The sequence below is a fragment of the Lonchura striata genome, chromosome 10 (assembly GCF_046129695.1).
Source record: "Lonchura striata isolate bLonStr1 chromosome 10, bLonStr1.mat, whole genome shotgun sequence".
Taxonomy (NCBI): Eukaryota; Metazoa; Chordata; class Aves; order Passeriformes; family Estrildidae; genus Lonchura; species Lonchura striata.
The window spans coordinates 27,076,815-27,103,417 of NC_134612.1; the positions used below are offsets into that span (position 1 = coordinate 27,076,815).

The 26,603-nt window shown below is 38.7% G+C and overlaps 3 protein-coding genes across 5 annotated transcripts in view; all 3 read left to right on the forward strand.

Moving 5' to 3' along the window:
* The window catches only part of LOC110478362 (transmembrane 4 L6 family member 1), a 32,518-nt gene extending 26,885 nt beyond the window's left edge, over window positions 1-5,633 (forward strand). Inside the window, exons 3-5 of one of the 2 annotated variants that reach the window (XM_021544931.3) lie at window positions 22-170; window positions 1,540-1,720; window positions 2,652-5,633. In XM_021544931.3, coding sequence (XP_021400606.1) covers window positions 22-170; window positions 1,540-1,720; window positions 2,652-2,666 — 345 coding nt within the window. In that variant the 3' untranslated portion in view covers window positions 2,667-5,633. Of the gene's footprint in view, window positions 1-21; window positions 171-1,539 lie in introns of both variants that reach the window. The other variant, XM_021544933.3, reaches the window with a different exon arrangement.
* Window positions 5,634-6,456: 823 nt separating this feature from the next.
* Window positions 6,457-10,510, forward strand: TM4SF18 (transmembrane 4 L six family member 18). Its single transcript, XM_021544907.3, has 5 exons — window positions 6,457-7,029; window positions 8,604-8,693; window positions 9,344-9,486; window positions 9,583-9,763; window positions 10,173-10,510. Exons 1-5 carry the CDS (start codon window positions 6,853-6,855, stop codon window positions 10,185-10,187), a joined length of 606 nt encoding a protein of 201 aa, XP_021400582.1. The 5' UTR covers window positions 6,457-6,852; the 3' UTR covers window positions 10,188-10,510.
* A 4,760-nt stretch (window positions 10,511-15,270) lies between these two features.
* CP (ceruloplasmin) overlaps window positions 15,271-26,603 on the forward strand; it is a 29,919-nt gene continuing 18,586 nt past the window's right edge. The window contains exons 1-12 of one of the 2 annotated variants that reach the window (XM_021544922.3): window positions 15,271-15,560; window positions 17,032-17,276; window positions 18,208-18,420; window positions 18,924-19,097; window positions 19,666-19,920; window positions 21,127-21,292; window positions 22,252-22,391; window positions 22,955-23,095; window positions 23,215-23,426; window positions 23,926-24,076; window positions 25,657-25,869; window positions 26,171-26,378. In XM_021544922.3, the coding sequence (XP_021400597.1) occupies window positions 15,406-15,560; window positions 17,032-17,276; window positions 18,208-18,420; window positions 18,924-19,097; window positions 19,666-19,920; window positions 21,127-21,292; window positions 22,252-22,391; window positions 22,955-23,095; window positions 23,215-23,426; window positions 23,926-24,076; window positions 25,657-25,869; window positions 26,171-26,378 (2,273 nt within the window). In that variant the 5' untranslated portion in view covers window positions 15,271-15,405. The remainder of the gene's footprint in view (window positions 15,561-17,031; window positions 17,277-18,207; window positions 18,421-18,923; window positions 19,098-19,665; window positions 19,921-21,126; window positions 21,293-22,251; window positions 22,392-22,954; window positions 23,096-23,214; window positions 23,427-23,925; window positions 24,077-25,656; window positions 25,870-26,170; window positions 26,379-26,603) is intronic. The other variant, XM_021544923.3, reaches the window with a different exon arrangement.

The following is a 26,603-nucleotide window of genomic DNA, read 5'->3' on the forward strand; positions in this document are numbered from 1 at the left end:
CTGTTTATGTCTGCTGTGTAGATGCTGTCCTCGGTTCTGGCAGCCTTTGTTGGGATCCTTGGCTCTGGATACTGTATAATCATTTCAGCACTGGGCTTGTCTCAAGGACCATATTGTCTTACCCACCTAGAAAGAAACTGGATCTATCCTTTCACTGATTCCTCTGGAGGGTAAGTTTTCTGCTCATGAGGATGTCATCTCTTCCCAATATACACACGGGCTTTATTTCAGTACCTTTCAGCAATGTTCAGTAACCATATACCAAAATCTAGTCATAACTTTATCCTTCCCACTTAAAACTTAACAAATGGCATCAGTTACTCTCACTGCTAGAGTATAAAAACCAAAGCATTAAAAAATATATCGGTGATTAAATCTACACATCCTATATTGTTCATGTCCACGAACATCTCTAACAAAATACAAATTTTTAGGACTTTGAAGGATTTGCAAACTAGGAATTGTGGTTGTTAAGATATTTGTCTTATCATGTAAGAGTCTGTTTTAACAGCCTTGCTTCTGAAGCTGCTTTGCACCAGCATAAGGTGGCACAATGCCCACATTAGTGATAATGACACAATCTCATAAATGAAACTTGAGATGATTTATAAGAATCTTTGTACACTGCAGGGCAGAGGGGGCAAGAACTCCTAATTATCCCTAATTAAGGTTCTCCTGCAAAAAAAGTCTTCGTGCTATTCTCTATTAATACACATAAATCCTGATGTGGTTCATATCATGGCATGTATTTAAAGTGTCTGTATGGTTGGCAACCTCAAGGGTGTATCTAGCAACAGCTTATGGCTCATGCCAGACTAGGCAGTTGGAGTACTAAGAAGCCACATAAAGCTCTTTGCAGCAGAATTTGAATTTTATATTTCACTTGTATATCTTGTATTTCACTTGTATCATTCCTCCTTCTCCATCCTGCTGACCTCCATCCTATGACTGAGTGTAGAAGAACTAGGTTAAGTCCTTGCTGAAGGCAAGTGCTGATGTTCTCAAGATGTGAGTGAGCAGTAACAGCTGAAATACTGCAGTACCACACCAAATTTACTCTGTGTTTGGCTCATCCAAGTAAACATGTGAGGATGCAAAGACAGCAACACAGGAGAGAAAGTGACCCATTTGCATCAGATCAGTGACTGCTATCTTTAGAAAAAAGTCCCAGTCCTGAAAAGCTCTATTATTGTTTTGAGAAAAACCTTTGCTCTTTCAGCTTTTTTGAGTTTGTTCCTCACTTTAATCAGCAATAGGAAATTCTGCCTTTATAGCTTAGATTATTTTTTAAAAAGGAAATTAAGACTTAGCAAAAATGTGTGGTTGGTATTTCAACATCTTCCTAAACCAAACAAACTTGCATGGAGTAAACCATTTCTTTTTCTATTCCCTTAGGAATCTATTTCTAAGGGAACCTAGCCTATTAGGACTCCATAAAGTGAATATCCTCGATGCAGTTATAGGCATAATTTGGTTATAGTATATGGTAAGTATCCTACTCTGACCCAATATTAATATGCTTTTAATTGCTGTGTACAGGTACTTGTTTGAGTATAACAAGTGGTCTGAATGCCAGGAGCCTCAAAACATCGTGCAGTGGAACATCACTCTCTTTTCCATCCTCCTTGTTTTGGGAGGAATAGAATTCATTCTGTGCTTCATACAGATAATCAATGGCATTCTTGGAGGACTGTATGGATTGTGCTGCAGTCATGAGGAGGTAAGGAGTTTGCAGATATACCCGTGCTTCTCAGATGAACATGTAGCTTGTTACTTTAGCTTGTTACTTAAACTACTGAGGAGTTTTACTCAGCGGTTACTTTATAGGTATTCTTAAGCAACAATTCCCTACACAGGTGTTTCTATAGCCCGGTCGTGGTTAGAATTTTCATGTACTTTGATCACATGCTTTCAGCTGATTCCTCAATGGCCACAGTGATGTTAATCTGCCTGAGAGCTAGGAGCTAGAGGGCTTTTGTCTGTCTGATGACACATGTGATCATCATTGCACTGCATAGGTGATATGGCTGAGATATGGATCTCCTGGTGATTGAGATCTTTGCCTAAACCATTGTTGCATAGCGTGGTGCTTGTTCTACCTATATTGTGTTAGCCTTGGCTTTTGTCCATAGCAGCTCATAAGCTACTGACAATATGCTGCATATAATGAAAACTGCAGCATCCTGGCCTTGCAAAGTGGAAGTAAGATGAGAGAAAGCTATATGCAATTTAATTCTAACAAAATCTGCAGACAGATCTGGAAGGTTTTTGAAGGCGGAATTTTTTTTGAGTGAGGAAAGGAAATTTTCTAAAAATTTCTTTAAAGCCATGTAAAACAGTTTGGACATATTCCAAAATCAGTATCAGAGGGCTAGTGTTGGAAAAACTATGGCTTAAAGTATGAACCAGATATAATTTGTATCACACACTATAGGTAAGCATGCATTTCACATTTTTAATTGACAGAGTTGAGTGCTCTTTCAAAGCTATTGCTGTTTTCTTCCTCCTGTCTTCCTTGCTCTAACTCCAGTATAGAAGAGCTATGCTATGATTTTCTAAATGTGCTCAGGTTAACTTTTGTATTGTTAGTTGGATACAATATTAACATTCTTTCCATTAATATGTTTCTTTCTTTTTGTTTCTCTCTGCAGACATATGTTTGCTAGAAACCTGACAATGTGTTGACATCAGTGCATGTGTGTGCTGTAATGAATATGCTGTGGGTTTTTTTTGAACATTCCAGGCAAACTTAAATACATGTTGTTGTCAAACTGTGCTGTTGCCATGAATTTAACTGACTTGGGGCCTTTGTTTTTGGAGTCATATGCAGGTTTTCCACTAACCTGCCTGAACTGAAAGGCAAAATGTATCCTTCATATCTTTGGTTCATTTCATCTTGGTACAGGCAACTGCCTTAATACACGTCACTAAAGTGGTTTTATTTATTTTTCTCTTTCTACTGACACAACAGCTCTGTACTTTGTCCTGTTTTCCCAGTAAAGTTGCTCTTTCATTGAGATCTTGGAATGAACACAAACCAAGTCCAGACTGGCCTGGATAAAAGGTTTTGGTCACCTGGACCAAAACCAAAGCAGCTGTAAAATGTGGATGATTGAGGGCTTTTCAGGATTTTTCTGATCTTCCCCTGTATTTCACAAATAAAGATTTGTATTAAAAATACCCAGGAGGTGTCAGTGGTTCCTTCCCTGCCCATGCTGAAACACTGCTTGCCTGGTCTTGGAGTAAAGGACAGTGGTGGCATGAGAATATGGATTTAATGCAGTCAGGTTGTAAGCTGTTTTTCTTCTCCAGCAGGCTCTGCCAGAGTGGGAACTGCTTCCTTGCTTGGTTTGGTTCATTTAACTGAAACAGGTGTTTGTTCATCAATAAGGGTTCAACGACAGCTCTGGGTCAGGTACAAGAGCACACATGGAGACTTTAGTCCTGGGTCAGGGCTGGCAGTTCCCAGCCAGGGAGCTGAGGAGGTCCCTGCACATCTGAGCCCAGCTTACCTCCTCCTGCCCTCTTAAGGGAGGGATCAACTCCTGATTGATCCACTACAGGCCTGAGATAAAACAAGATGTGGGCATGAGTCTTGTTTTTTGCCTCAGCAACCCTCAGGCCTCACAGCATTCAAGGAATACAGTCCAAATTCAGGTCCATAAAGACAGATTAAACTGAAATACCTGACTTTACCAGTTATCAGCCTGAAGATGTTACTGTAAGGTCCTGGGTAAGAACCTCTGAAGTGTAGCTTGTTGCACACTAGAGTGAATGTTTCATCACAGGTACATCTGAATAATGTGCTATCAACAGCATTGCTGCTGGCAATGGCATTTTTCAAGTGAAAACCAAAATGTGACATGCTCTTTATCTCAAAGGAATGAGACTCAGTTTTGGATTTTAGCTGTTCATATTTGTCTTTGAAAACAAGCAAGTTAGTTTCTCTTCATGGGAGAAAAAGAAGTTCCAATGGGTGTCAGTGCATCCTTAGGCTATTTGTAACTAAGAGGGTTGTCCTTAAATATAGCCAGAAACTTCAGGTGTATCTCAGGCTGTCTGCACATTTAAGTCTGCCCTGTACAAATACATACCTGAAAAAAAGAAGTGAACTGTGAAAACAAAATTGTCTATGTATAGCTACACCAGCAAAAGAATTCTCAGATGAAAAGAGTTTGTACCTAGAATCTCAGGATTCCTGAATTTTGCAAGAATATTTATTCATGCCTAAATACATAGAAGTAATTGAGAGACTTTAATGCAATTTAATGCCATTTAATGACATTTCTTTGTAGTATCTATCCCTGTCCTGCCTTGGTATGGGGGGGCGGTGGGGGGGGAAAGAAGGAGAATGTGTGCATGCACATATGTGTACACACTAAATTCCTTGCAGCTGTGTGATGCAGTGTCTTTGTGTGTGAAGATACAGTTTTGGAAAAAATATCTGCAAGTTTAAATGGGTGTGGAATGAGAGAAAGTGGAAGAGAAAGTCCTCAATGGAATAATGTACAGTTACCATGCGACTTAAGGGTTTTTGCCTTTATTCTTGCATAATGGTTATTTGTTTTTCTGGTACACACAATTACTTAAAGAACTGAAACAACTTTACTATATATAGAATTCCAATGTATAGAATGAGTAGGCTAGGGTTTAGACTTGAAACTTCAGCACAAATGCATGCAGCAGCAATAGAGTCCTGTAGCCCTAATGCACAGTATTACTGCTCACTATTTATATTGTCATGTAAAAAACGGCCAGCTGGATTATTTTGTTGTCTGGTGCATGAGACAGTGTTTTGAGAGATTTATCAGTTACATTATGAAGAAGTGATCGGTTTAGGTTGTATTCATATCAGCTGGCAGAGAAGTCAGAGTAAACATGACTTTTCGGTAACAGGCTTGGAATCAGTTCATGAATAATGATACCAATGGAAAAGCAATGCTTGCAACACTGCTTGATGCTTGAGAAACTGGCTTACAGGTTTGTTTAATTCTTAGTATAAAGTAGTTGTTTCCTGTTCTAGTGGCATTGTGTGCCAAAAAATAACCACACTGTAAATTGGTATTTGCAGAGCTCAGTTTAAAAACAGAGTCATGAAGCAGACTGCTGTACTGCAGAGCAAATGCTGCTTCAGTCATAATTTCTCAAGTTAGTTTCTTCTAATCAGAACAAGTTAGAATGGAAATTACATCAAATTTGATTATAAAATAAGATGCTTGCTACTAATTTTGGCCTTTGCTTTTAAGAAAATATTTCAGCCAATTATATGATCTTTGAGTTTTGTACCAAAAAAAAAAATCAGTCATGGGGATTGGATGCGTGTGATTTTAATGCAGCTGTTTTCTCTGTTCTCTGTGACAGTGTTGATGACATGAGTTCTGTCTCTGCCTATGAGTCTGGAAAGGCATATTTGCTGCTAATTCTGATTAGTGGGAGACCTGAAAAAAAGTATCCATAGTAGTGAGAGAGTAAAACAGGAAATATGGGAAGATCAAGAATGAGGACTTCAAAATGAAGCCTCCTAGGTAAAGAGGAGAGTCACAGCAGAGAATAGGTAGAAAAATGGTGTAATTATTTCCTTGTGTGATCTTGTATTAAGCAATAGTATGGAATTAGTTACAACATGCAATCCAAACAGCTTTTATGAGAGGATGAAAGAAGCCTGCTCTATGAAGAGCCCGAAACAGCTCACAAGGAAACACAAGGAAAATACGTTGGGATGTCATTGCTTCTAAAATCAGCCTTCCTGATTTTGATAAAGCCCTCAATTTTTGTTTGTTTTATGGGTGGGTGTTTTTTTGTTTGTTTGTTTGTTTGTTCGTTCTCTGGCTGCAACTTTGCTATTGAGTAAAGCATAAGGTCATTCTTGAGTTACTTTTCTGGTGACTCACAGGGGCATAAGATTGAAGGCTTGGGTTGTGCTGCAAGTGTTCAAAATGCCCTGGCTCTGTGTTACTGGGATAGTGTTTAGATGCTCAGGGGTTGAGGAATGATGACATTGACTATGGGAAAGATGTCTGACTTTGGCTTTGCACAGTACAAACAGTAGGCATTTCAAAACAACAGACAGACCTTTTGTCCTGCACAAGAAGTCATGTGTACATAGGTCAGGTTTGTAGCTGTGCAAGCTCAGCTGTAAGCACAGAATGAAACAATTGGAGAAATAGCAGGATTTAATTTGCAAGGTACTGGAGCCACATAATGCTGTGGAAAAGAGCAGTTGATTAAAAGTGTGAAAATAAGTCTGCCTTGCAGTTTTTAACCAGTATTATTTGGGCTTCTATAGTCTCTGCAAGATGGCCCGGACTCAGCCTGCTGCTGCAAGTCAGTAACACATTGGTTCCCACCCAGGGTCCTCTTAATAAATCTCTGTAGTGTAAGGCAAAGTGTGACCTTCTGTACAGAGACTGGGCATATTTATCTTCTTACAGCTCTCTTCCCCATGCTGCAGTAAGGTTGAAAAACCTTGCTTCTGTCACAAACTATGTTGCGGTATGTGTTGTGGGGAGGAGGACATTTTTGAGAGTCACTAGGAAATGAGAGCTTTGAAGTTCCTTCCTGAGGCTGACTCCTAGACATATTTCATTTGGAAGATCACAAAGGAGGATTTTTAGAAGGGAAATTACTACATAAAGACGTGCTTAACACAGGACAGTGAGTTTAGACAGTGATATTCATATGTTGTTTTGCTAACTGTTAAGCACTTCTGTCCCTGGAATCACACCCAAGTCACTGGTTCCTGTGAATATGAAATTACTGAATCAAGCTGGGGAGGTCAAAACGTTTCTTATAGTGAAAGTCTTGTAAACTTTTGTTAGCTTAGAAGAACAAAACTTCCAGAGTTCTTGAGAGATGGCTTTGGAGACATGTGGAAGCTGTTTGAGTTGTCTGCTGGTGCCTCTTGCACTTTGGAGTATTGTTGTGAACATCCTCCTATACTTTCCAAATGGGAAAGCTCTGCATGCTGCCAGTTACCAATCCCCCAACCATGAGTGGTATTTTGAAGGCATCTGTTTCTCAGGTGTGATGGTAAGTGCTCAGTCTATGGATTTTTAATGAATTGCATTCTACTGCAAATAATATTGACTTACTCTTCAGTAATGTAATTGCTTTGAAAAAAAAAAAAGCATATGGATTACTTCAACAAAAACCATTGCAGGCAGAAAAAATCAAACTGAAAGAAAAGTTAGCATACTGAATGACATGTTATGTATGTTATTAAGTGCAAATGATTTTGCAGGGTGTGTTGGTGGTTTTTTTTCTGCTGTCCTTTTGTTTATATGTAATTTATGCTTGTATTATGGAGGCAAGCAGTTTGTTGATTTAATCACCTGTGGATGTTGAATTAGAGCTCTTTTACCCAAATGGAAATAAAAGAGCTTCTCATAATGGTTAAGATGTTTTTCAAAGCTGTATGCAGTCCACTATTTAGAAGACTGAACAGAATTCACAACGCATCAGGTACTACTGTTGTCAGACTAAATACAGAGAATTGTCTTACTGTGATTAGCATGGTAGGATTTTCCCTGTTACATTTGTAATATGCTCATCTGCAGTAATAAACTGCCGTGGAGTTGCCTGCTATTCATGCTCTTTTCCACGTTCATGAAGAGCTGTAACCTCAGGAACAGAAAGCAGTTATGTGAACAAAGTGCATTGCACACAGTGCTTCAAAGGGTTTATCTGCATAAATTAGGAGTTTTTATGCAGGTGCTGAACTGTTATTAAAACATTAGACATTCATTTGAAATTGTATATTCTCTTAAAAGCAGAAGAAAAACCTTCAGTTCTAGCAGAAGAAAAAAACTACCAGACAGAGGATTCAAACAGAAAAACAGTTGCAAATATATAAAAAAAGTTAACTGTGACAGTGGCACTAATATTTTGAAGCATCTTTAGCCTTAAGATTATTACCAATCTGTTTAAAATGCATCTATCATTCTGTTACAAACCAGTCAGCAGCATATGAGAGGATAGCGTTGTGATTCAGGAGTACTCTTCTCATACTTCCCTTTTCAAACCTGTGCCTCTCTGAATGGCTGTTTGTGGTTCTGGAGCCCAGATCCTATTTATCAAAATTATTATAGGATCAAGCTTAAATAATCTAAAAGTCTGAAGAAATCAATATGGATACTTGACAAATGAAAGTCCAGGTGAATTTAATCAAAAGTTTGCATTACTGACTTCTTCTAGAGTGAATGTGTTGGTAAGGAAGGCACTACTCTGATTTGTGTGCCTGTGTCAGCAAGAAGGTGTTGAACGGATGTGTTTGTATCAATAAAATATCCTTCTTTTCATTGGTATTAATTCTTTTGCTTGTGACCTTGGTTTTATAGTTTCAGCTTCACTGGTGTAGCTGTGCCCAAGGTCGTAGCACTTTACTGTGATGGAAGAGGGTGTATTTTTGTCTTTCAAGTACAAGTATAGCAGCAGCCAACTAAATCACTCCAGTTCCATGTATCCCTTGAGTAATTGTGCTGTCCTATGGATCAGCTTTAAAATATCAAGACAGCAGAAGAGATGCAGTCCCTGCCTTCCAAAGGTGAAGGAGATTTTGGCTTAGTATCTGCAGTTACCTCACTGACCATTATGTCCTCTTATAGATCCTTCTTTTGGCAGTAATTATGATAACACTGGAGTGTAGTGTGTTCTATCGGTGCTGCCAGAGTGAGAGCTGTAACAAAACCTACAGGGTGAGTCTGTGTGTTATTTCTGTGCATCACCTGAGCATTTGTTTCTAATGCCTTCCTGCTTCTACTCCAGCACATCCTGCTCCTCTCTCCGCTACTCTGTTTTCACTTCCTTTCACAGAGGATTCTAAATTGGGTTGCAAGGTCACAAAAAGTGTAGCTTCTTTCATCTGAAGCATAAGCAGGATGAAAGAAAATTAGACACACCCTTCCCCTAAATCCTTGTAAAATAAAATAACATATAATGAAGCACACCAGCTAAATTACTTCATCTCTTTGCCTGTATTATTTGGAAGTGGGTTTTTGGTTTGTTTTTTTTTTTTCAGAAATTACTCAATACACGCTATCTGGGATGCAGACATATTTATGTGTTCCTCTGGTATTTTGGGAAACAACTTTACAAAAACTCAAGTTTAAAAAGCCCACCCAAATAATATATAACTTACAGTTGTAGAACCGTCTTAAGATCTGTCTTAATTTTTATTTTGTATGTGTATTCTTACTATTCTTTACCTGCTATTTTTCTTTCTGAATTTTGAAGACTGGGAAAATCAAATGTGAAATTCAGCCCAAGGAAGTAGCTAGACTGAATGATCATATTTGCTGTTGACACTGTCCTCACAAGGTAATACTTCTCTCTCTCTTTACTTCAGAGTTTTGTTTCTATCGTGCTAGCCCTGCTTGGAATTGCTTTCTCGGGATACAGCTGCATCATTTTTACCCTGCATTTGATTCAAGGACCTTTCTGCCATTCATCAAGTGGATGGAATTATATTTTCAAAGACACTGCTGGGGGGTAAGAAACATTGGTGTAACTCTTCTGGAAGAAATTGTTTATCAAATCAGTACTAAGAAACATTCTTCTTACTTCAGTCTGGTGTTTCTCTAATAGGTACCTCACAGATTACCCTGCCTGGTCTAAGTGCACAGGACCTGCTAACATAGTGGAGTGGAATATTATTTTACTCTCGATTTTGATAGCTCTCAGTGGGTTACAGTTGATCATCTGCATTCTCAAAATAGCCGCTGAGTTGAAACGAACACTCTGTGGGACCTATTCTGTTTTTGTGCAGGTAACAAAACATCTGAGGTTTATTCCTTCAGCATCTCCTTGTCACTGTAGCTTCAGCAATTTCTCTCACTTGGGGATTTACCCTTTTGATTTATGCGTTCTCTATGCAACGGCATATTTTTTCAAGAAAATATGTACTGATAATACATTTGTTTATTTTGATTCATCCACTAATTTCTTGTGGTATACAGAGGTTGGTGGCTGCTCACTCTGACCTTTAAGATTGGACTGAGAAGAAAAAAAAGTGGTTAGGAAATTAACATGGATGCCAAATCCATTACTGTTATGTCAGCAGAGGTTGCTGAACACCTTTGTTCTGACATTCATTTTACAGACATTCTTACTAATGTGTGGCTCTCACAGCAATGATGAGAAAGATTAGCACTTTTTTTTTTTTTTTTTACTTGCAGGCTGGGATTCTCTGAAAATGTCAAGGAAATTGCTTCTCTCCTGTCTCCAGAAAAACAGAGAAATGGGCTTTCCATAATCATAGCGGTAGATTTGTGTGCTACAAAGAAAAATGAAACCCTTGTCTTAAATCTCTGTTCATCAAACCTCTCTGTTTTGGATGAAGTATATTTAAATGTCTGATATTTACATTTTCCTTCACCTGTCCTGTTGCGCCTGGCAGGGACACTCCACTTTTTACCCTCCAACTTGTGACAGTAGGGATATTTGAATATAACAGAACTGCTTTTGCATTGAAAGCACCTTATTATTTTTTCTTAATAAACTGCTGTAGAATTGCTTTTGTACTCCCCTGTCATTGCTTAGACCACGTGACTCTTTGTTGTTTTGCAAGGGCCTGGTTCAAAGCCAAGTATATCAAGAGGGGTTGATGTACCATGAAGCCATGATTTCTAAATGAATGAATTTTAGTTACAGACAGACCATGATGGCAATCATGGAAGGACACAGGCGGAGCCTACCCTCCTCCCTCCATCTTAGAAGTTCATAACAGCAAAAAGCAATTACTGAAAAAGTCTGTTGAGTCTTTCTGCGGTAAAAAAGGCACCTGAGCCTGATTGACATATTAGACACACAGGTCTGAACACAGCTGTGATAATAGGCACATGTTAATGGCTGTACAGGGTTTCTTTCCACTTAGATGCAACCTTTTTCTTTTAGTCAAGTACGATGTGACTTGAGGCAACATATGAGGGAACCTTGTGAGTACCCAGTGCTAGCTTATTAAAATTCTTCCAAGTATCCTGACCATGCTACAAGGAAAGGCTAAAATTCTTGACAATAATGATCAGATGAAAAAGAATAATCTGTTTAAAATTAGCAGCTAAAAGGTATTTTGACTTTCTCAGAGAATTATTTTTTCATTCCCAGTGAAAATTCAGGGATTCACAATGAAGTGGACACCTGGCTCATTTGCAGTTGCATGGGGAGTATTTGGCTGTATTTAGCACTCCTGTTTGTTTGTTTTATTTTTTTCCTCTGAAAAACTTCAGACTTTGCAGTAATGCATGTATGTCTATTACATCAGAACTAGTGCAACATTGTCATCAAATACTAAACACTGTTAGAAATGCAAACCATATAATAAGTGTCAGCTTTGAATAAATTATTTAGAAGAAAATAGAATATATCAGTAATTTAGTTCTGTTTCAAGACAATATTGAGTTTTTGTCTTCAAATTCCTTTGTCAGATGCTTTTGAATAGTTGATTTCTTTCTGTAGGATTTCAAGAATGCATCTAAAATTTTAATTGCTTAGTTTCTTTTAAGTTGCAAGTATAAAATAATAATATTTAAATGGGGCTAGTCTTTTGGGAGATGGTTCAAGGTGGCATGGATTGTTAGAGGTGCATGATACAAAGGCATGATGATAAAATGAGATCTGTGTCATTGCACATTGATTTTCTCTAGACTTAAATATGTGACATATCACTTATCTTAAATGATAATCCTACATTTTTATGGATTTGTGGGTGTTGTTTTGGGACAGAAGAAAAAGAAAGAAAACTTAAAAATCAGCCTATATTCCTACCAAACATCTCAGAGAATCTTGCTGATTTCTTGCCTACAAACTCTGGATCTGTCTTCATAATTTTTTGTGTGACTGTGCCTGGTGAATTTACATTTCCATTCTATATCAGACATCTCTTAATTTTGGGGCTTAAATTAAATATAGAGACATGTAATGTAGTTCTTGTTTGGCTTCCTGATCCTGCAACCCTTTTTACCCATAATCCAGAATCTGGCATCTCCATTACCATAGTCAGCTTCAACTGCAACTTGGTCATTCCACTTTAAAAGGGGCAGTTTATTCACTTGAAATTGTTAAGAATACGAACATAGGGCTGTATTTCCAAATTTAACAGCAAATTTCACACAGGGCTTTTGGATGTAAGGCAAAGTTAACCTTGATATAATTAGTTTAAGTCCTGACTCATCCTAAGTATTTTGTCCTTAAAAAGTGGCGCTATGAACTGTGTCTTGTAGCAGAACCAAGATTCCTGCAAAGAATTTTAATTAATTGGCTTGAAATCTAGACATAACCAATGATCCTGATGGTGTCTGAGGTAATGTGACCGTCCAGCTGCAGAAGATAGACCTCACTCAACAGGGAGAAGTGGCCCTTGGGGCCAGGACAAGGCTTCTGCAGGGTTGGAATGTGGAGAAACCCTTCTTTGCGCAAGAGCTCCTGGACATGGAATGCACATCCTGCCTGCTGAAATCCCCACATGAAACACCCCAGGCACAGGAGGAAGAAAGCAGCGGATATGAGTTTATAAACTCCTGGCAGAGAGGAATTAGTGCTGAATCTGGAGTAAGAGTCCAAGCATTATTTATCCCCCATAGCCAGTGCATTTTGCAAGAGTATCAGGATTCTGTGTCTGGGACAGTAATGCAGTTCATTTAAAAGACTGTAGCTGGAAATCACAGTAGACATTCAGTTTTGTAGTAAAATATTGTGGAGCCCCATCCACACTTTTGCATGTGTAGGGTATACTAATATTTTTTAATATTTGTAGAGTATATTAATATTTGTTTAGGTAAAAGTGCCTTTTGCTAAACTACAATTTCCTGATTGTTCCCATTATGGATAGAGGGGTTTTCCACGTAGAATGGCAGAGAACAAACGGGGCTCCTCCAGCTCTTTAAAGGGTGTTTAACTGCAGAGGTTTACAAGCAGCCAGAGCAGAGGCACGGGCAACAGACACACATCGTTCAAATGCGGGAATTGTGAAGTGGTGGGGGTTCAATTCAGTCTCGCTGTGTGGTCTTATGAATTATACATATGAGATATATGATATGCATATCTTATGAATATTAATATATATGTGACCTTTTGTCAGAATATTCCATTTGGGGGTTTGTTTATTCTTTTCTTTCAAGGAAAATTTCTGAAATAAAATGTTGGCTTTATCTTTCCAATGGAATTTTGGGGGTTTCAAAAACAGAGTATTTCAGCATCTTTAATATGAGAATTGAGGTATTATGGTTTAAAACAATTAAGGGGTATTAATGACAGCAAACTGCAGACTCATTATTTAACCAATTGAATAGGGTCTTTTTATTTAGGTCCTGAGAAGAGTTCCTGCTTTTCAGACACCCTCTGAAGATAATACAGACTTGAGAAGCTGAGGAACTTTGGTCAGGTTTTTGAGTTTCTTAAGAAAAAAATAAGAGAAGTGTGTTCAAGCATATTCCTCTTTTGGGGGAGGTGCGATTAAAAGCAGGAGTGGAAAATATTGCCTGTCAGAAGTTTTTGTTATATTTTTGCATACGAAAAGCATTCAGTTCTTTTGCAAATCAATTAAGAGTGATTTAGAGTGCTCAGGGGTGTAAGGCAAAGTAAAGCATATATTTTTACCCTAAAATAAATGTGGAGATTTCAAGGGTTTTTTTCTCTTCCTCAATCAATTGGAAATCTAAACAAAAATATATAAAAAACCTAACAGGAGGTAAAAGCTTTCTTGTTTTTACCTCACCTAATTTACAAATGGGGCATATGCAACCCCGATAAGCTGATCTTTCCACTGCACTACTTATCTTCATCTGTGGCAAAGGAAAAAAATACCTACAGAAATAATTTTGAATATGTGACATCAACCTGTGAAACTCCAGAATTTCATCATAGATTTGGGCAGGTTTCAAAATGTCAGCTTTGGCTTTGTCATTTAGAGAGAAGCAGAATCTTTCATTTAATCCAGATGTGTAGAAATATGAAGAAATTAAATATTCTGACAGTGACTGATAGGAACAGTGACTAAAATTTGTGAACTATCTTATACCATAGTCCTGGTGAACAAGACAGATTTTTATGTCATGAAAGGAAAACTGCTATATTTTAATTATATTCTGAATCTTAGTCTTCTATCCAAAATAATAATAATTTTTCTAATATTCAGTATTAGAATAGCTGCAAGGGATATCCTGCTTATTACAGATAATTTTAAGTTGCCATACAATGCAAAATTGTAATTTTAATTTAGAATGAATGTAATTGTGTCAGTGCTCAGAGCTCAGATGACATTTTTTAAGAATTCCCAAGTGACTGAAAACACATATTTTTTAATAGAAGGTCAAAGGTGGCTTTTTATGCCTAAAGCTTCAGACACAACCACCTTGTGGTAGATATATACTCAAAAAAAGTGCCACTGCAAACTTTAGTTAGGTGGTTTTTAACTGTTCCATGATTAAGATCCAATTTTGTTCTTATTTTTCAGTGAGACCAAAATGTTTACAGAACTTAAATAAAGAAAAAGAAGCCTTTGGCACTGGGTAGCATATTTAGATCATGGTAACAGTTAAGATTATCTGGATCTTATGTTTTAATCATTGAAGAATGGGGTTTATCCTGTCTGGCAACAGACTAGGAGGAAGATAACATAGCGGGGTCATTTTGTGGAATTTCTGAGCCTCATTTCCTCAATACTAAAGCTGCTTGGAAGGGGATGCAAACCTCCCTACCTCAATCCATGAACAGCTAATCCTTTCCCCTCTAGCAATAAGTGCCACACTCTGTGCTAAAATTACATTTCTAAGGGAACTGTGGTGGCTAGCAGAGCTAACCCAAGCATGCACTGGTGGCTATACTGGTCCCAGTGACCTCAGTCCTCCCTTTCCTGCTTGTGCCACACCAGTTTGGTGGAATGAACAGACAGGAGCAGGCACAATTTGGGCTCCTTGTGTCAACACAGAGCAGATACATAAAGGAAAAGTGTTACTTAGAATTTTTCACAGTGTCTTTGAGAAGTTGTCTTCTTTTGCCATGTATCATAGGAATATTTTCTCAGTAGTATACAAGCTGTAGAGAGAGTGATGAAGATAGTGAAGAATATAATGAAGCTTAAGTCTGTAAATCCATTTAAATCTGCTTTCAGTTCAGTGACAAGATTTGCACTCTAAGACAATCTGAATGCTATTTTGTGTGATTATAGGTTGGCAGAAATAGAAAAAAATTATTTGCTTTTCTGAACTGATGAAGTTACCAGAATATTTTGTTTGCTCTTGACACACAGAGACATTGTGCAATTGCTTTTATTGTTTCCACAAAAGCAAACAGGAGCAGGGAGGGGGAGGTAAGGATGTGGGGAGTTGGAGAGATAGGAACATATAAAAGGAAATTGCATGTGCCTGTCCTGTGTTTTTATTTCATGTTTTCCACAAGGTCCATGAATGCAAAATGAAGCTATTGCTCCTAATCGGCTTGCTGATTTCTTGCTGTTGCCATGCTGGGGCAGTGAACCGGGAGTACTATATTGGCATTACAGAGACTGTCTGGAACTATGCACCTGGCAATGCCAGTGCCATCTCTGGGCAGCTTTTTGCAGAAGAAGAGTAAGTAAAGCAGTGTCACTGGTTGAGTTCTATTTTACAGCTTCATCTGGTTTAGACATCAGGACTGTACTGAAAACCTGGTGAAGGCAATGAAATGAGTCTTGGTGTCAGTGGGTTTTCTGTCACATATATAAGGGAATTTTGGTTTTTTTTTCCTGGCTTGCTTGAGAACTGCATTCCAATGTTCTGCTAATTCAAAGCACTGGAATATGCAGTAGAGTGTGAATTTGTTGTACTGTACATTTAATAATTAAATAAAATAATAAATAAATACATTTAATAAGTAAATAAAATATTTAATTTAATAAGTAGAGTCTAGAATAAGACCCTGAATGTCTAATGGTGTTTGATTTTGAATGTCTAAGGTGCTAGTGCTGAAGAGATGATTTTTGTTTTTAAATGCAGTATTGTCAAATTTAAAAACAAATTAGAAGTGCAAAACTTTCCTACCGAGCACAGGTTTCCTTTTTAGTTATTCATTGTCGACAGGGATTATTTTCTCTGGTGCAGAAGCACAGCTGGGTACTTCCACCCACAGTGGAGGAGCTGGGTTGCTCGTTACAAGGCAAAGGGGGCCCAGTGCAGAGTGAGAAATCACAAAAATGCAGTTATCATTTAGTCTTGTGGATGAGGGATTACAAGATTTTCTGTGGCTTGTTTTCTTTAGTGAGAGCCTCAGCCATAACCTGCCACTCAATCAGGTGTGAGATGAAGCACTTAGCTTTTCAATTTTCCATTCACAAACTTTGTGAGGGATAAGACACTGCCAGAGATTCAGCAGGCTAGTAATTCTGACTGGGGGTGGAAACAGGGCATCCTGTCTGAGAATTGCAGAGCTGTGTTGTAATACAACAAAGCACTGCTGTTCACTGCACTTTCCCTGCACTTTCCCCTGTCACCCCATGTGGTGACAGGCAGCATGCTACATTAATGTCAGGTTTTCAGAGGTTGTATGCCTGCAATGGAGCCAGTCCCTTGTATTGTACTTTTCAGTGACAGCTTCTCTGATTCCCCTTCTCCTCCTGGACACTTTTTGAGGGTGTGCTTGTGTAGAAATTGATGTTTATAGGGGCAGGGGGAAACAGAGTGTAGAAGGAATACTCTACAACTAAATGGTAGCTGTTTAAATGGTCCAAGAAGAGCCATACCATATATGTTTGATTTAGGTTGCAGCTCAAGAGCCTCATGCACTAAGAATTACAGTAACAGCCTTTTCTCTCCAAGGGGAGCTCTGGACTGGCATTTTAATTACACTTCAGACCTGCACTTGCCAAGGCACCTACAATTCCTTCCCCATATGTGCAAACAATACTCCACCTTGTAGAAAATGCTTTGTATTTTTGGGCAGTATTTACTTATTTCACCCCAAGGCTTGCATGTAGTTGTGCACAGCGCTGCAGAGACCTGGTCTTTATTTGAGACTATTAATTAAAAAACACATGACACATGCATTTGTGTATTTTCTTTACAGCCAGGCTGAAGTCTTTCTCAAAAGAGGACCACAGAGGATAGGAAACACTTACAAGAAGGCTATCTACGTTCAATATACCAATCATTTATATGATGAGATAATTGACAAGCCTTCCTGGCTGGGTTTTTTGGGTCCTGTAATTAAGGGAGAAGTTGGAGATTCCATTACTATTCACTTGAAAAACTTTGCTTCCAGAAACTACACGCTACATCCACATGGTGTAACATACACAAAAGAAAATGAAGGTAAGCTTGATGCCATTCTGGATCAAAATTTTTGAAAAGTTTATCGTCCGTCTCAGTGTAAGTGGTATTCTTCCATCAGAGAGAAGACCGGTCAAGTAAAAAGATATTTAAATTAGGACACAATCAATTTAAAATAGGAGCTAAGTTTGATAATTTTTCAAGAGTAAGATACAAAGCCAAAAGTGGAATTTGTGAAGAAGGCAATTTTAGATCAACATTTTACCTGAAATAAGAATATTTGTATTTCAACCAAAATAAGGGTATAAAGGTAGATAAGAAATTCAGGTATGGAGGATATATAAAAATTTGATGCTGTGAGGAAGACATTGTTAATAGTAATAATGTAATGTTCCAAATTCTCAATGCTAAATTTACGTATATGGTATATAAGATACACAGGAATTTCTTAAAATGGATAAACAGATACTGCTCAGTAATTTGTTTCCATTACAACTAGTATGTGCCTTGATAGAGACACACTCTGTCGGACCAAAACAGTGTATTATGTAGCAGTACGTACACTTTTCAGAATTTTTTTCTGTTGCTATCATTCCAGCAACACCTATATTCCTTCAGGTCATATGCAATTTTTTAGAACAGTTTCCAAGATTAATATTTAACAAATTTTGTACAAATATTTGAATTGTTATCTTTTTACAAGAAGCACATAGTCCCCTCCAAATGATTTAAGACTAATTTTAATGGGCCATTAATTGAAGTACTCCTATGGACTTCAAAAGCAAAGGAAAAGATTCCTCAAGAGAAAGAAAACATCTACTAATCTGATTTAAAAGTTGTGGGTTTTTAACCTGTATTCAGATGTTCAGTCCATTTTGATGCAGCATGTAGTCACCTTTCAGCATGGCAGGTGCTATCCTAATGCCCTATTGTGAATGTGCTGTGGTAATGGTGACTGCGTGGAATTCTTCAGGTGCTTTTTATCCTGACACCACCAAAGATTTGCAAAAGCGAGATGATGCTGTGGAGCCTGGAGGCCAGTACACCTACACATGGGATGTGACAGAAGATCAAGGTCCTGCTGAAGCAGATGCAGACTGCATAACCAGGGCTTACCACTCCCACATAGATGCTCCAAGAGATGTTGCCTCAGGGCTTGTTGGGCCTCTAATAATTTGCAGGAAAGGTAAACAATAAATAAATTAGTAAATAAATACATATGCAAGGTGATTGATAATTATCATTGATAAATATAAGTGAAATAGCTTCCTGGAAGAGGAGAAGATTACAATTTATTTTGAAATAACTGCTTTTGACCTTCTCAATCAGCTGCCTTCAATAGTATAGGAAGTAGTTTGATTTTGTGTATGAGAGTGACTATAATTTGCAGAATACTTTGTTCACAAATCCATATGAATGAGATATGCTATATTGGCAATGTACAAGGAATTGTAAATACTAATATAATAAAGAGATTAACGTGCAGTATTTATCCTCAGTAATTTTATAGATTGTATCAAAAGGGATTTTTTCTTTCTTAAGTGTGTCTGTAAGTTTATGTATACAGTCATGCTCAAGTGTCAAAACATGAAATAAACAGGGTCCACCCCTACTGAGACTAGAGTTAAAACTGACAAAAAAATTAATGTCTGTTACCAGAGATTTTTAATATACTGCTTTATTTTTCAGATACAATGAATAGGGATACTGATCAACACTTTGATGCTGAATTTATCCTTATGTTTTCTGTGGTGGATGAAAATCTCAGTTGGTATCTAGAGGACAATATCAGAACATACTGTTTTGAGCCTTCCAAAGTGGACAAAGATGATGAGGACTTCCAGGAAAGCAATAAAATGCACTGTGAGAGAACATTATATCAATGTTGCTTGACACTGATATCGTGAAGTAATATTTTTCTATCTTGTCTCTTTTAAAGATGAATTGTAGAATTTTTTTAAAAAATCAGGGATTTTTCTTAGAGAATTAAGACAGACTCTTTAAAAAAAAATTAAAGTTAAAAAGTGATGGTAAGTATTGTACAATCAAATCTTTGGAGTTATGATATAAAATTCTTAGGGGCCAAGAAGCTCTTTGCCAGTGTAATTTTCCCAGGTATACTAAACAGATTTGTGTTACTTTGTTCTGTTTCTTAGTCCTCAGCTCTGTACTATAATTTCATAGATTAGAAAAACAATTCTTACTGTTAGTGTAAACAAATAATATAGCTCTGGCTCTGGCATGTATTCCAGAATCATAGCTATGTAGAGGAAGCATGTGTCGGATACTGGCAGTGATTTTCAAATGTGTGGAGCTTTCTTTTGGAGCTCTTTCTATTTTGAATAATAGAGCAACAGTTGTATGATACCTGATTTGAAGAAAATATCCTAAGGTCTGTGAAGTTAACTGTAATAAATAACATTTATTTTAGCAATCAATGGGTACATGTATGGATACCTCCCAAACCTCACAATGTGTGTGGAAGATAAGATAAAATGGTATCTTTTTGGCATGGGTAATGAAGCTGATATCCATTCAGCCTACTTTCATGGACAGACCTTAATAGAAAGGCATCATCGAGTTGACACCATCAGCCTCTTCCCAGCCACATTCGTTGATGCTGTCATGGTACCAAGGAGCCCTGGGGAATGGCTGCTCAGCTGCCAAGTGAATGACCACATTGAAGGTACAGTACAGGTTTCAGTGATCAGACATTTTTTAGCTTGAGCTAAGAGTTTACTGAGTCATTTTGCAGGGCTCTTGACCTGGTGATATGCCAGACAATATTCTCCTCGAGGTAAAAAACCCTCAGAGTAATTTAAATGCCTACAAGTGCATTAGATTGGTTTGAGCCTGTAGCCATGGTAATCAAGGGATTCTTTTCTCTAATGATCAGCAGCAGCAGCTGGCAGCAAATATCACAGCTGCATTTTTGCATGCCTCACCATTGGGCAAAAAGCCAGCATGATGTTTGCCTCCTGCTGGAGATAACTAACTGCAATTTTCTGTTTCCAACAAAAAAGTTGGGGCTCATTCCATCTTTGACAAGGGGCACAGGACAGGCAGGCTAACTTGCCTGCTGACAAATACATGTTCTGGAAAATATATTCATGAATAAACAGAGATGTTCTTTTCTCTTCCCTGTATTATCCTGTATTTTCAGTTTTAATAGCCTTATTTAATACTTAGAAGCTAATTCCAGGCTTTTTAATTATCTATATTCTTGTAAGTGAGAGAAGTAATTTGTCACAGAAATGGGAAAGAACACAGAATCAAAAATCATTCTCCAAGATTTGAAAACTCCAAAAAGGAATGTATTACCTACAGATTCAATTACACAGAGGTTTCAAGCTTTGTCAGATCAAGCAGTATCCTGATATAGCTGAGGCATTCTGGCCAAGATTTAAACCCTACAAATTGGCCTGATTTATAGCTGTAAAAAAGCTCTCTTCACTATATTATTTGTGTCCCCAGCAAGCAGATTTGCTAGCTGCTTCCCTTAGGATGCAGATTTGGGAGTTCCACAAGTAAGTTGTTGATTATATTGAGATAGAGGATGGTCAGTCTGGTAAAACCTCACCTTGGCTGAATGGTTCATGGACAGCACTTTGTCCACTTGACCCTAATCTTCTCCACCATGCCAGTGGCAGCTTTACAAGCAGAATTCCCTTTACCACACTTGTCAGCCTGCTGTGGATACCACAGCTGTGTTCCTATATCCTAGCTCAGGTGGCACACCTTCTTTTATAGCATTTATCTTCCACTTTGTGATTTGCATATCCATCAATGGTGTGGGAATTGTCCAGGGAACAGAGGAGCTCTTGGAGGCAGGGAAAGAAAAAACAAAATGCAGTTCCTTCTCCCTAGGTTTCTCTACCTCTTTTTTTCCCAGGTGGTATGCAAGCCCTTTTTAAAGTAGAAGATTGTAAAAAACACACAACAAGTCACAGTGAGAGTACAAAGATAAGACAGTACTTCCTTGCTGCTGAAGAGATTATCTGGAATTATGGCCCATCTGCAGTGAACAATTTTACAGGACAAGAATTAATTGTCGACAGGTAAATGTCTCTAATTAAAGAAGTTTTATTTTCCAAGAAGAATTTATTTAAGCATGCTAAATAAGGTAAGCCATATGGTAGAACTGGCTTTTAAGCATAATTGCTCATTGTCCTCATCCATGCTTAAATATTAATCCTAGAATAAATATCAAACCAAATTAGGTCATTTCTTTTCCTTGTAATCTTACCTTAAATTTTGGTGCTGTGGTAGTCATTTCACTGAGATTAAGATTAATTATTATGTCATATATAGGCTGTGACTCCTGGTTATTCAAGCAGGTTGATTATTCTGAGTTAGGGAACAAAGCAGGAGATCATGAACATTGTGTTAGATGATGAAACTCATGCTAATGGTATCTCATCTAGAAAACAGATTGCATGAGATAGCTTTGCCCTTTACACTGTGTTTACATATTTAAAAACTGGATACATTGATTCCTCAAATTTTTTTTTCTGTGAGTTATAGCGTACGTACCTCTTCCACAAGCAATGAGGCACAGTTCAGTGTCTGAATAGTGCTTGGAAAACACTGAAAGGTCCTTTCTTAACGAGTAGAAGCGTCACGGAATCTTCTCACTATGTATATAGATGTTACATATTCTTGGTGTTTGTATATGCTCCTGTTGATTTTTTGTAACTTCTAATTAAAAGAAGAAACAATTCAAGGTTATGAAATATTGACTAGAAACCATTGTTTATGAGTCTCTAGGCATACTGGCTTTGTAAGGGCAGCTCAGCACAGTGGCTTTTCCTTAATGAGAAGTTAGTGAAGGATAATGGATTCCTGCACATCTTCTACATCACTGCATATAAGCGTGTGACCATACCACTGAAAAGAAACCCAAAAGACAAACTCAGCATGCCATAGCTTTGAAAACAGGATTAAGGTCCAACTGCCTTTTTACAACTGAGCATTTTGACTTGAAGTGTTTGCATCTCTTGCAATTTCTTTTACACAGTGAATCTCAGATATTTTTTGAACAAAGTGAGACAAGAATTGGTGGCTCCTACAAAAAAGCAATTTACAAGGAATACACAGATGGTTCTTTCACTGAACATAAAAAAAGACTTGCAGAGGAAGCACATCTTGGACTCCTAGGTAAGAGAGTCTAAAATTTTTTCATGTCAAAGATTTATGAGAGTAAACAGTCACTTCCACTGGTTAGTGAGCAGTGCCCCCACCTCCAAGGAGAAGCCCTTAGCTCTCCCTGCCTCCAGCAGTCGCTAGCGCCTGTGTTTTCCCCCAAGGTGTAAAGAAGCTCTTGAGTGCAACACTGTCACTCTATCCAGCTTCCCTGTAGGAGCATGCCATGGAATCCAAAGGTCAGGCTCTTAATTACAAGGCTAAGCTAGGCAGATCTAGTTGTATTGATAACCTTGCTGCTCTTGGCATGGGTTGGTGCTAATGTCTGTAAATCGCTTTCCAAAGGGAGGAAACTGTCCTGAGAGTCACTGGGCCTCCACGTGAGCTGGGATTGGTTGCTGCTGGGCTGTTGTGTGATTCAGACCATGTGCCAGGGACCTGGTCTGTGGCCATAGAGGCCCAGGGGCATTTCTCGTGCAAGGGAAAAAGCAGCCAGCCACTGAATGCCATAAATTCATGGTGACCTGCACACCATTTGATATAAATATCCCATAATTAGACCGTGTACACTTTTCTAGGACCTGTGATCAGGGCTGAAGTGGGTGAGCGCATCAGGGTGACCTTCCGGAACAGCGCCAGCCGCCCGTTCAGCATCCAGCCCCACGGCGTGAGCTCCCGCAGGAGCGGGGCCGGGGCGCGCTTCGGCGCCGCCGCCGCCGGTGAGCCCGGACGGGTGCTGCGGCATCCGAGCCTCGCTGTCTTACCTGCCCATGTGTTACAGGTGGGAAAGGAATGAATGTGCACTTGGCATAATTCCCAATGCTGATTTCTGTAATAGGTACCGAATCTCCAGCCTCTCACGTGAGTCCCGGCACCACATTTACATATGAATGGGACGTGCCAGAAGATGTGGGTCCCACAGAGCAAGACCCAGACTGTTTAACCTGGCTTTATTACTCAGCTGTGGATGCAGTCAGAGACACCAGTTCTGGTCTTGTGGGTCCTCTCCTAGTGTGCAGGAAAGGAGCTCTGCTTTCTTCTGGGAAACAGGTCAGTCAAAGAAGAAAAATGGAAACATTTGCATAGTCACAGCTGAATCAGCTTTCTCTTCCCAGACTGCACCACCTCTTCTCCACATTACAGTTTCACCCATGTCCTAAAGGGAATAAACAACATGAAGAAAGTGGGAGTGGTTTTCAGTCTGGCTCCAGATGGACAGACACTGCTATGTGAAAACACCATTGTCATGAGCTGGCATTCAAGTCTCAGCTATGATGAGAATCTCTAGGAAAATGTAGAGATTTTAAAGGTCAAATAGAAACTCACTTCCAGAGGTGGCCCCTGCTGATAGAAAGAACATTAGCAGTAGATACTTAGTTACTAGATCCAGCAATTACAGAGCTTTGAGATTATCAGAATGAAGTATCAATGTATGAATTTAGTCTGTTTTGGAATTTGTACTCATAAATTATTACAACATAGGAGTTTTCCCCCTGACATTTTCTGTTCATTCATTTCTATTTTCCCTTCTACTATTTCTTTTCAACAGAAAAATGTGAACATGGAGTTTTTTCTACTTGCCACGGTATTTGATGAGAATCTGAGCTGGTATTTGGATGATAATATTTTGATGTTTACCCTAAATCCTGGTAAAATTGACAAAGATGATGAAGACTTCCAAGAGTCTAACAAAATGCACTGTAAGAAAATTATTAGTTAGTGAAATATTAATTTCTGCAGTAAGGTTTTTACTTTAATGGATTCATGTTTGAGGCAGGAAAGCTATATAGTGCAGAGACATTTAATTCCTTTACAGTGGGAAAAAACCCAAAACATTTCAGTGCAATTCAGTTTCAACCAAATCTGGTAGTTCAAAATATAATGCCAGTTGTTCAATGTGTTGCATGGCAGTTGAGGATTTAGCATGATTATACCACTTTGAGCAGATAGAAGGAGGAATTAGGTCTTCAGACTGCATGCAACCAGTACGAGTGCAACCAAGGCAGCAAGAAAAAAACTGACCTCTGCTTTGCAGATGGTGTAGCTGAAAGAATGTTTTTCACAGATTTACAGAGAAGTTGAGGTTGGACGGGACCTCTGGAGACCACCTGGTCCAACACTCTGCTCAAGTAGGGCCACCCAGAGCCATTTGCCCAAGACCATGTCCTGATGACTTTTGAATACCTTCAAGATTGGAGACTCCACCATCTCCCTGGCCAGCCTCTTCCAGCGCTTGGTCAGCCTCACAGTGTTTCCCATGTGTCAGCTGGTGTCTGTTAGTGTCAGTAGGGCTTCTGTCCCTACCACTGGGTACCACTGGGAAGAGCCTGGCTCCAACCTCTTGGTATTCTACCTGAAGGGGTTTGCACAGGTGGGTGAGATGCCCCAAGCTGCCCCTTCTTCAGGCTGAAAGGTCATCACAGCTCCCTCAGCCTTTCCCTGTAGGAAGAGATGTTTTCTCGTCCCTTCATCATCCTTGTGGCCCTTTGTTGCCCTCTCTCCAGTGTGTTGATGTCTTCTATACTGGGGAGCCCAGAACTCAGCATAGTCCTGCAGGTGTGGCCTCAGCAGTGCTGAGTAGAGGGCGGGGATCCCCTCCCTCGATCTGCCAGCTGGACTTCACCTCAGAATGGCTCTCTGCTTCTTTAATAGAGTGCAGAACTGATTGTGTTTTAGTACTGCAGAAATGTTTTTCAAGTTTCACATGAAAAATACATTTTTACCCTCAGGCCCTAACCCTGCCAGTAAGTCCTAATCTTTAAGCATATTTGTTTTATGCATTTTGAAAAGATTTCACCTCAGGGCCATTCCTGTTTAGAGACTCTTGGTGCTGAGCATTCAGTGGTACCTGAAGCCCAGGATTTGAAAATTTTGCAAAGGACTATCTAGAAAGGGTTAGTAACTCAAACAAAAAAACCCTTCTGTTTGCCTCCACTGTACAGCTGGAGGGTGCTGCAGGGTATAAATCTGGATCCTTTATGCATCCTGTATACATGACGAGTAGAAAGCAGGGAAACTTCCAGTTGGCCAAGGTAGCAATATGCGTTGTAGACATTGAAAAAGGAAACAGTTAGAAATTATTTTTAAACACTGGGGTTTAAAAGTTGCTTTGCTTGAATTGATTCTTTAGTTTTGTTGATGTGACAAAGTATTTTATAATTGATATTTCTGACAGTCTAAGGCATGACATTATATCTGAAGTGTTTATTAATTAATCTCTATTGCAGAATTAAGTAATATATTAATCAAGGTGGTTTTTGTTTCCTCAAATCTTCTATAGCCATTAATGGTTATATGTATGGAAATCAGCCTGGTCTTGAGATGTGTAAAGGAAGTGTTGTTTCCTGGCATTTGATGGGCTTGGGTTCAGAAGTTGATGTCCATGGGATATACTTCTCAGAAAACACATTTGTAACTAAAGGAACAAGAAGGGATACAGCAAATCTGTTTCCACATGCAGTTCTTACAGCTATTATGAAGCCTGATTCTGAAGGTAACTGTCTTCTTTAAAAATCCTGTTACTAATGCAGAAATTGTTACCTATGCATGCTCTGTGCATAGAGACAATCTTTAAGTAGCTGGTATATTGATTCTGGTGCTAAAACTGTGTACAGCTGTGTTTGAAGGGTACCAAACTGTAAGGACATAGGTTAATGCTAAATTCTTGATTTTTCTAGCTCCCTCTGTATGCTGAATTTTATTACTACAAGTAGCCATACTGCACAAAGATTTTGGCCCTAATAATAATATGTGTCCCAGTCTCCTCAAGTCTTTGTTTCTTATATGACCCCTAGGAATTTTTGAAGTGTCCTGCCTGACAGCAGACCACTACACTGGGGGCATGAAACAGAACTACAAAGTGAAAAAATGCCACAGGGGGAAAGAAGATGTATCTACGTATTTGCATGAAAAGATTTACTACATTGCTGCAGTGGAAGTTGAATGGGACTATTCTCCTAACAGGACATGGGAATTTGAGCGGCATCAATACCATGAGGAAAGGTACTTTGGTACACAGGGAGAAAAAATGCAAAAAAAAAAGCAAAAAAAGCAAAGGAGCAACTCACTTCTCCTCTGAACCTTTTCCTCTTTCAGACATTTCTAGTCACACTTTCTTTTCACAAATATATTTTGGACTTGCTTGAATTTCTCCTTTCCCTGCAGTGCTGGCATGTAACTGAGCCAGACAGCACAATGTTTGAGAAATAGCACAGATCTTCTGTGGGA

Excerpts from the sequence above, each read along its gene's own strand:
- TM4SF18 (XM_021544907.3), top strand. The coding sequence starts at position 6,853 with ATGGCTTTGGAGACATGTGGAAGCTGTTTGAGTTGTCTGCTGGTGCCT. Across the intron at positions 7,030-8,603 it reads TCTGTTTCTCAGGTGTGATG|ATCCTTCTTTTGGCAGTAAT; the intron begins GTAAGTGCTCAG and ends GTCCTCTTATAG. Across the intron at positions 8,694-9,343 it reads GCTGTAACAAAACCTACAGG|AGTTTTGTTTCTATCGTGCT; the intron begins GTGAGTCTGTGT and ends TCTTTACTTCAG.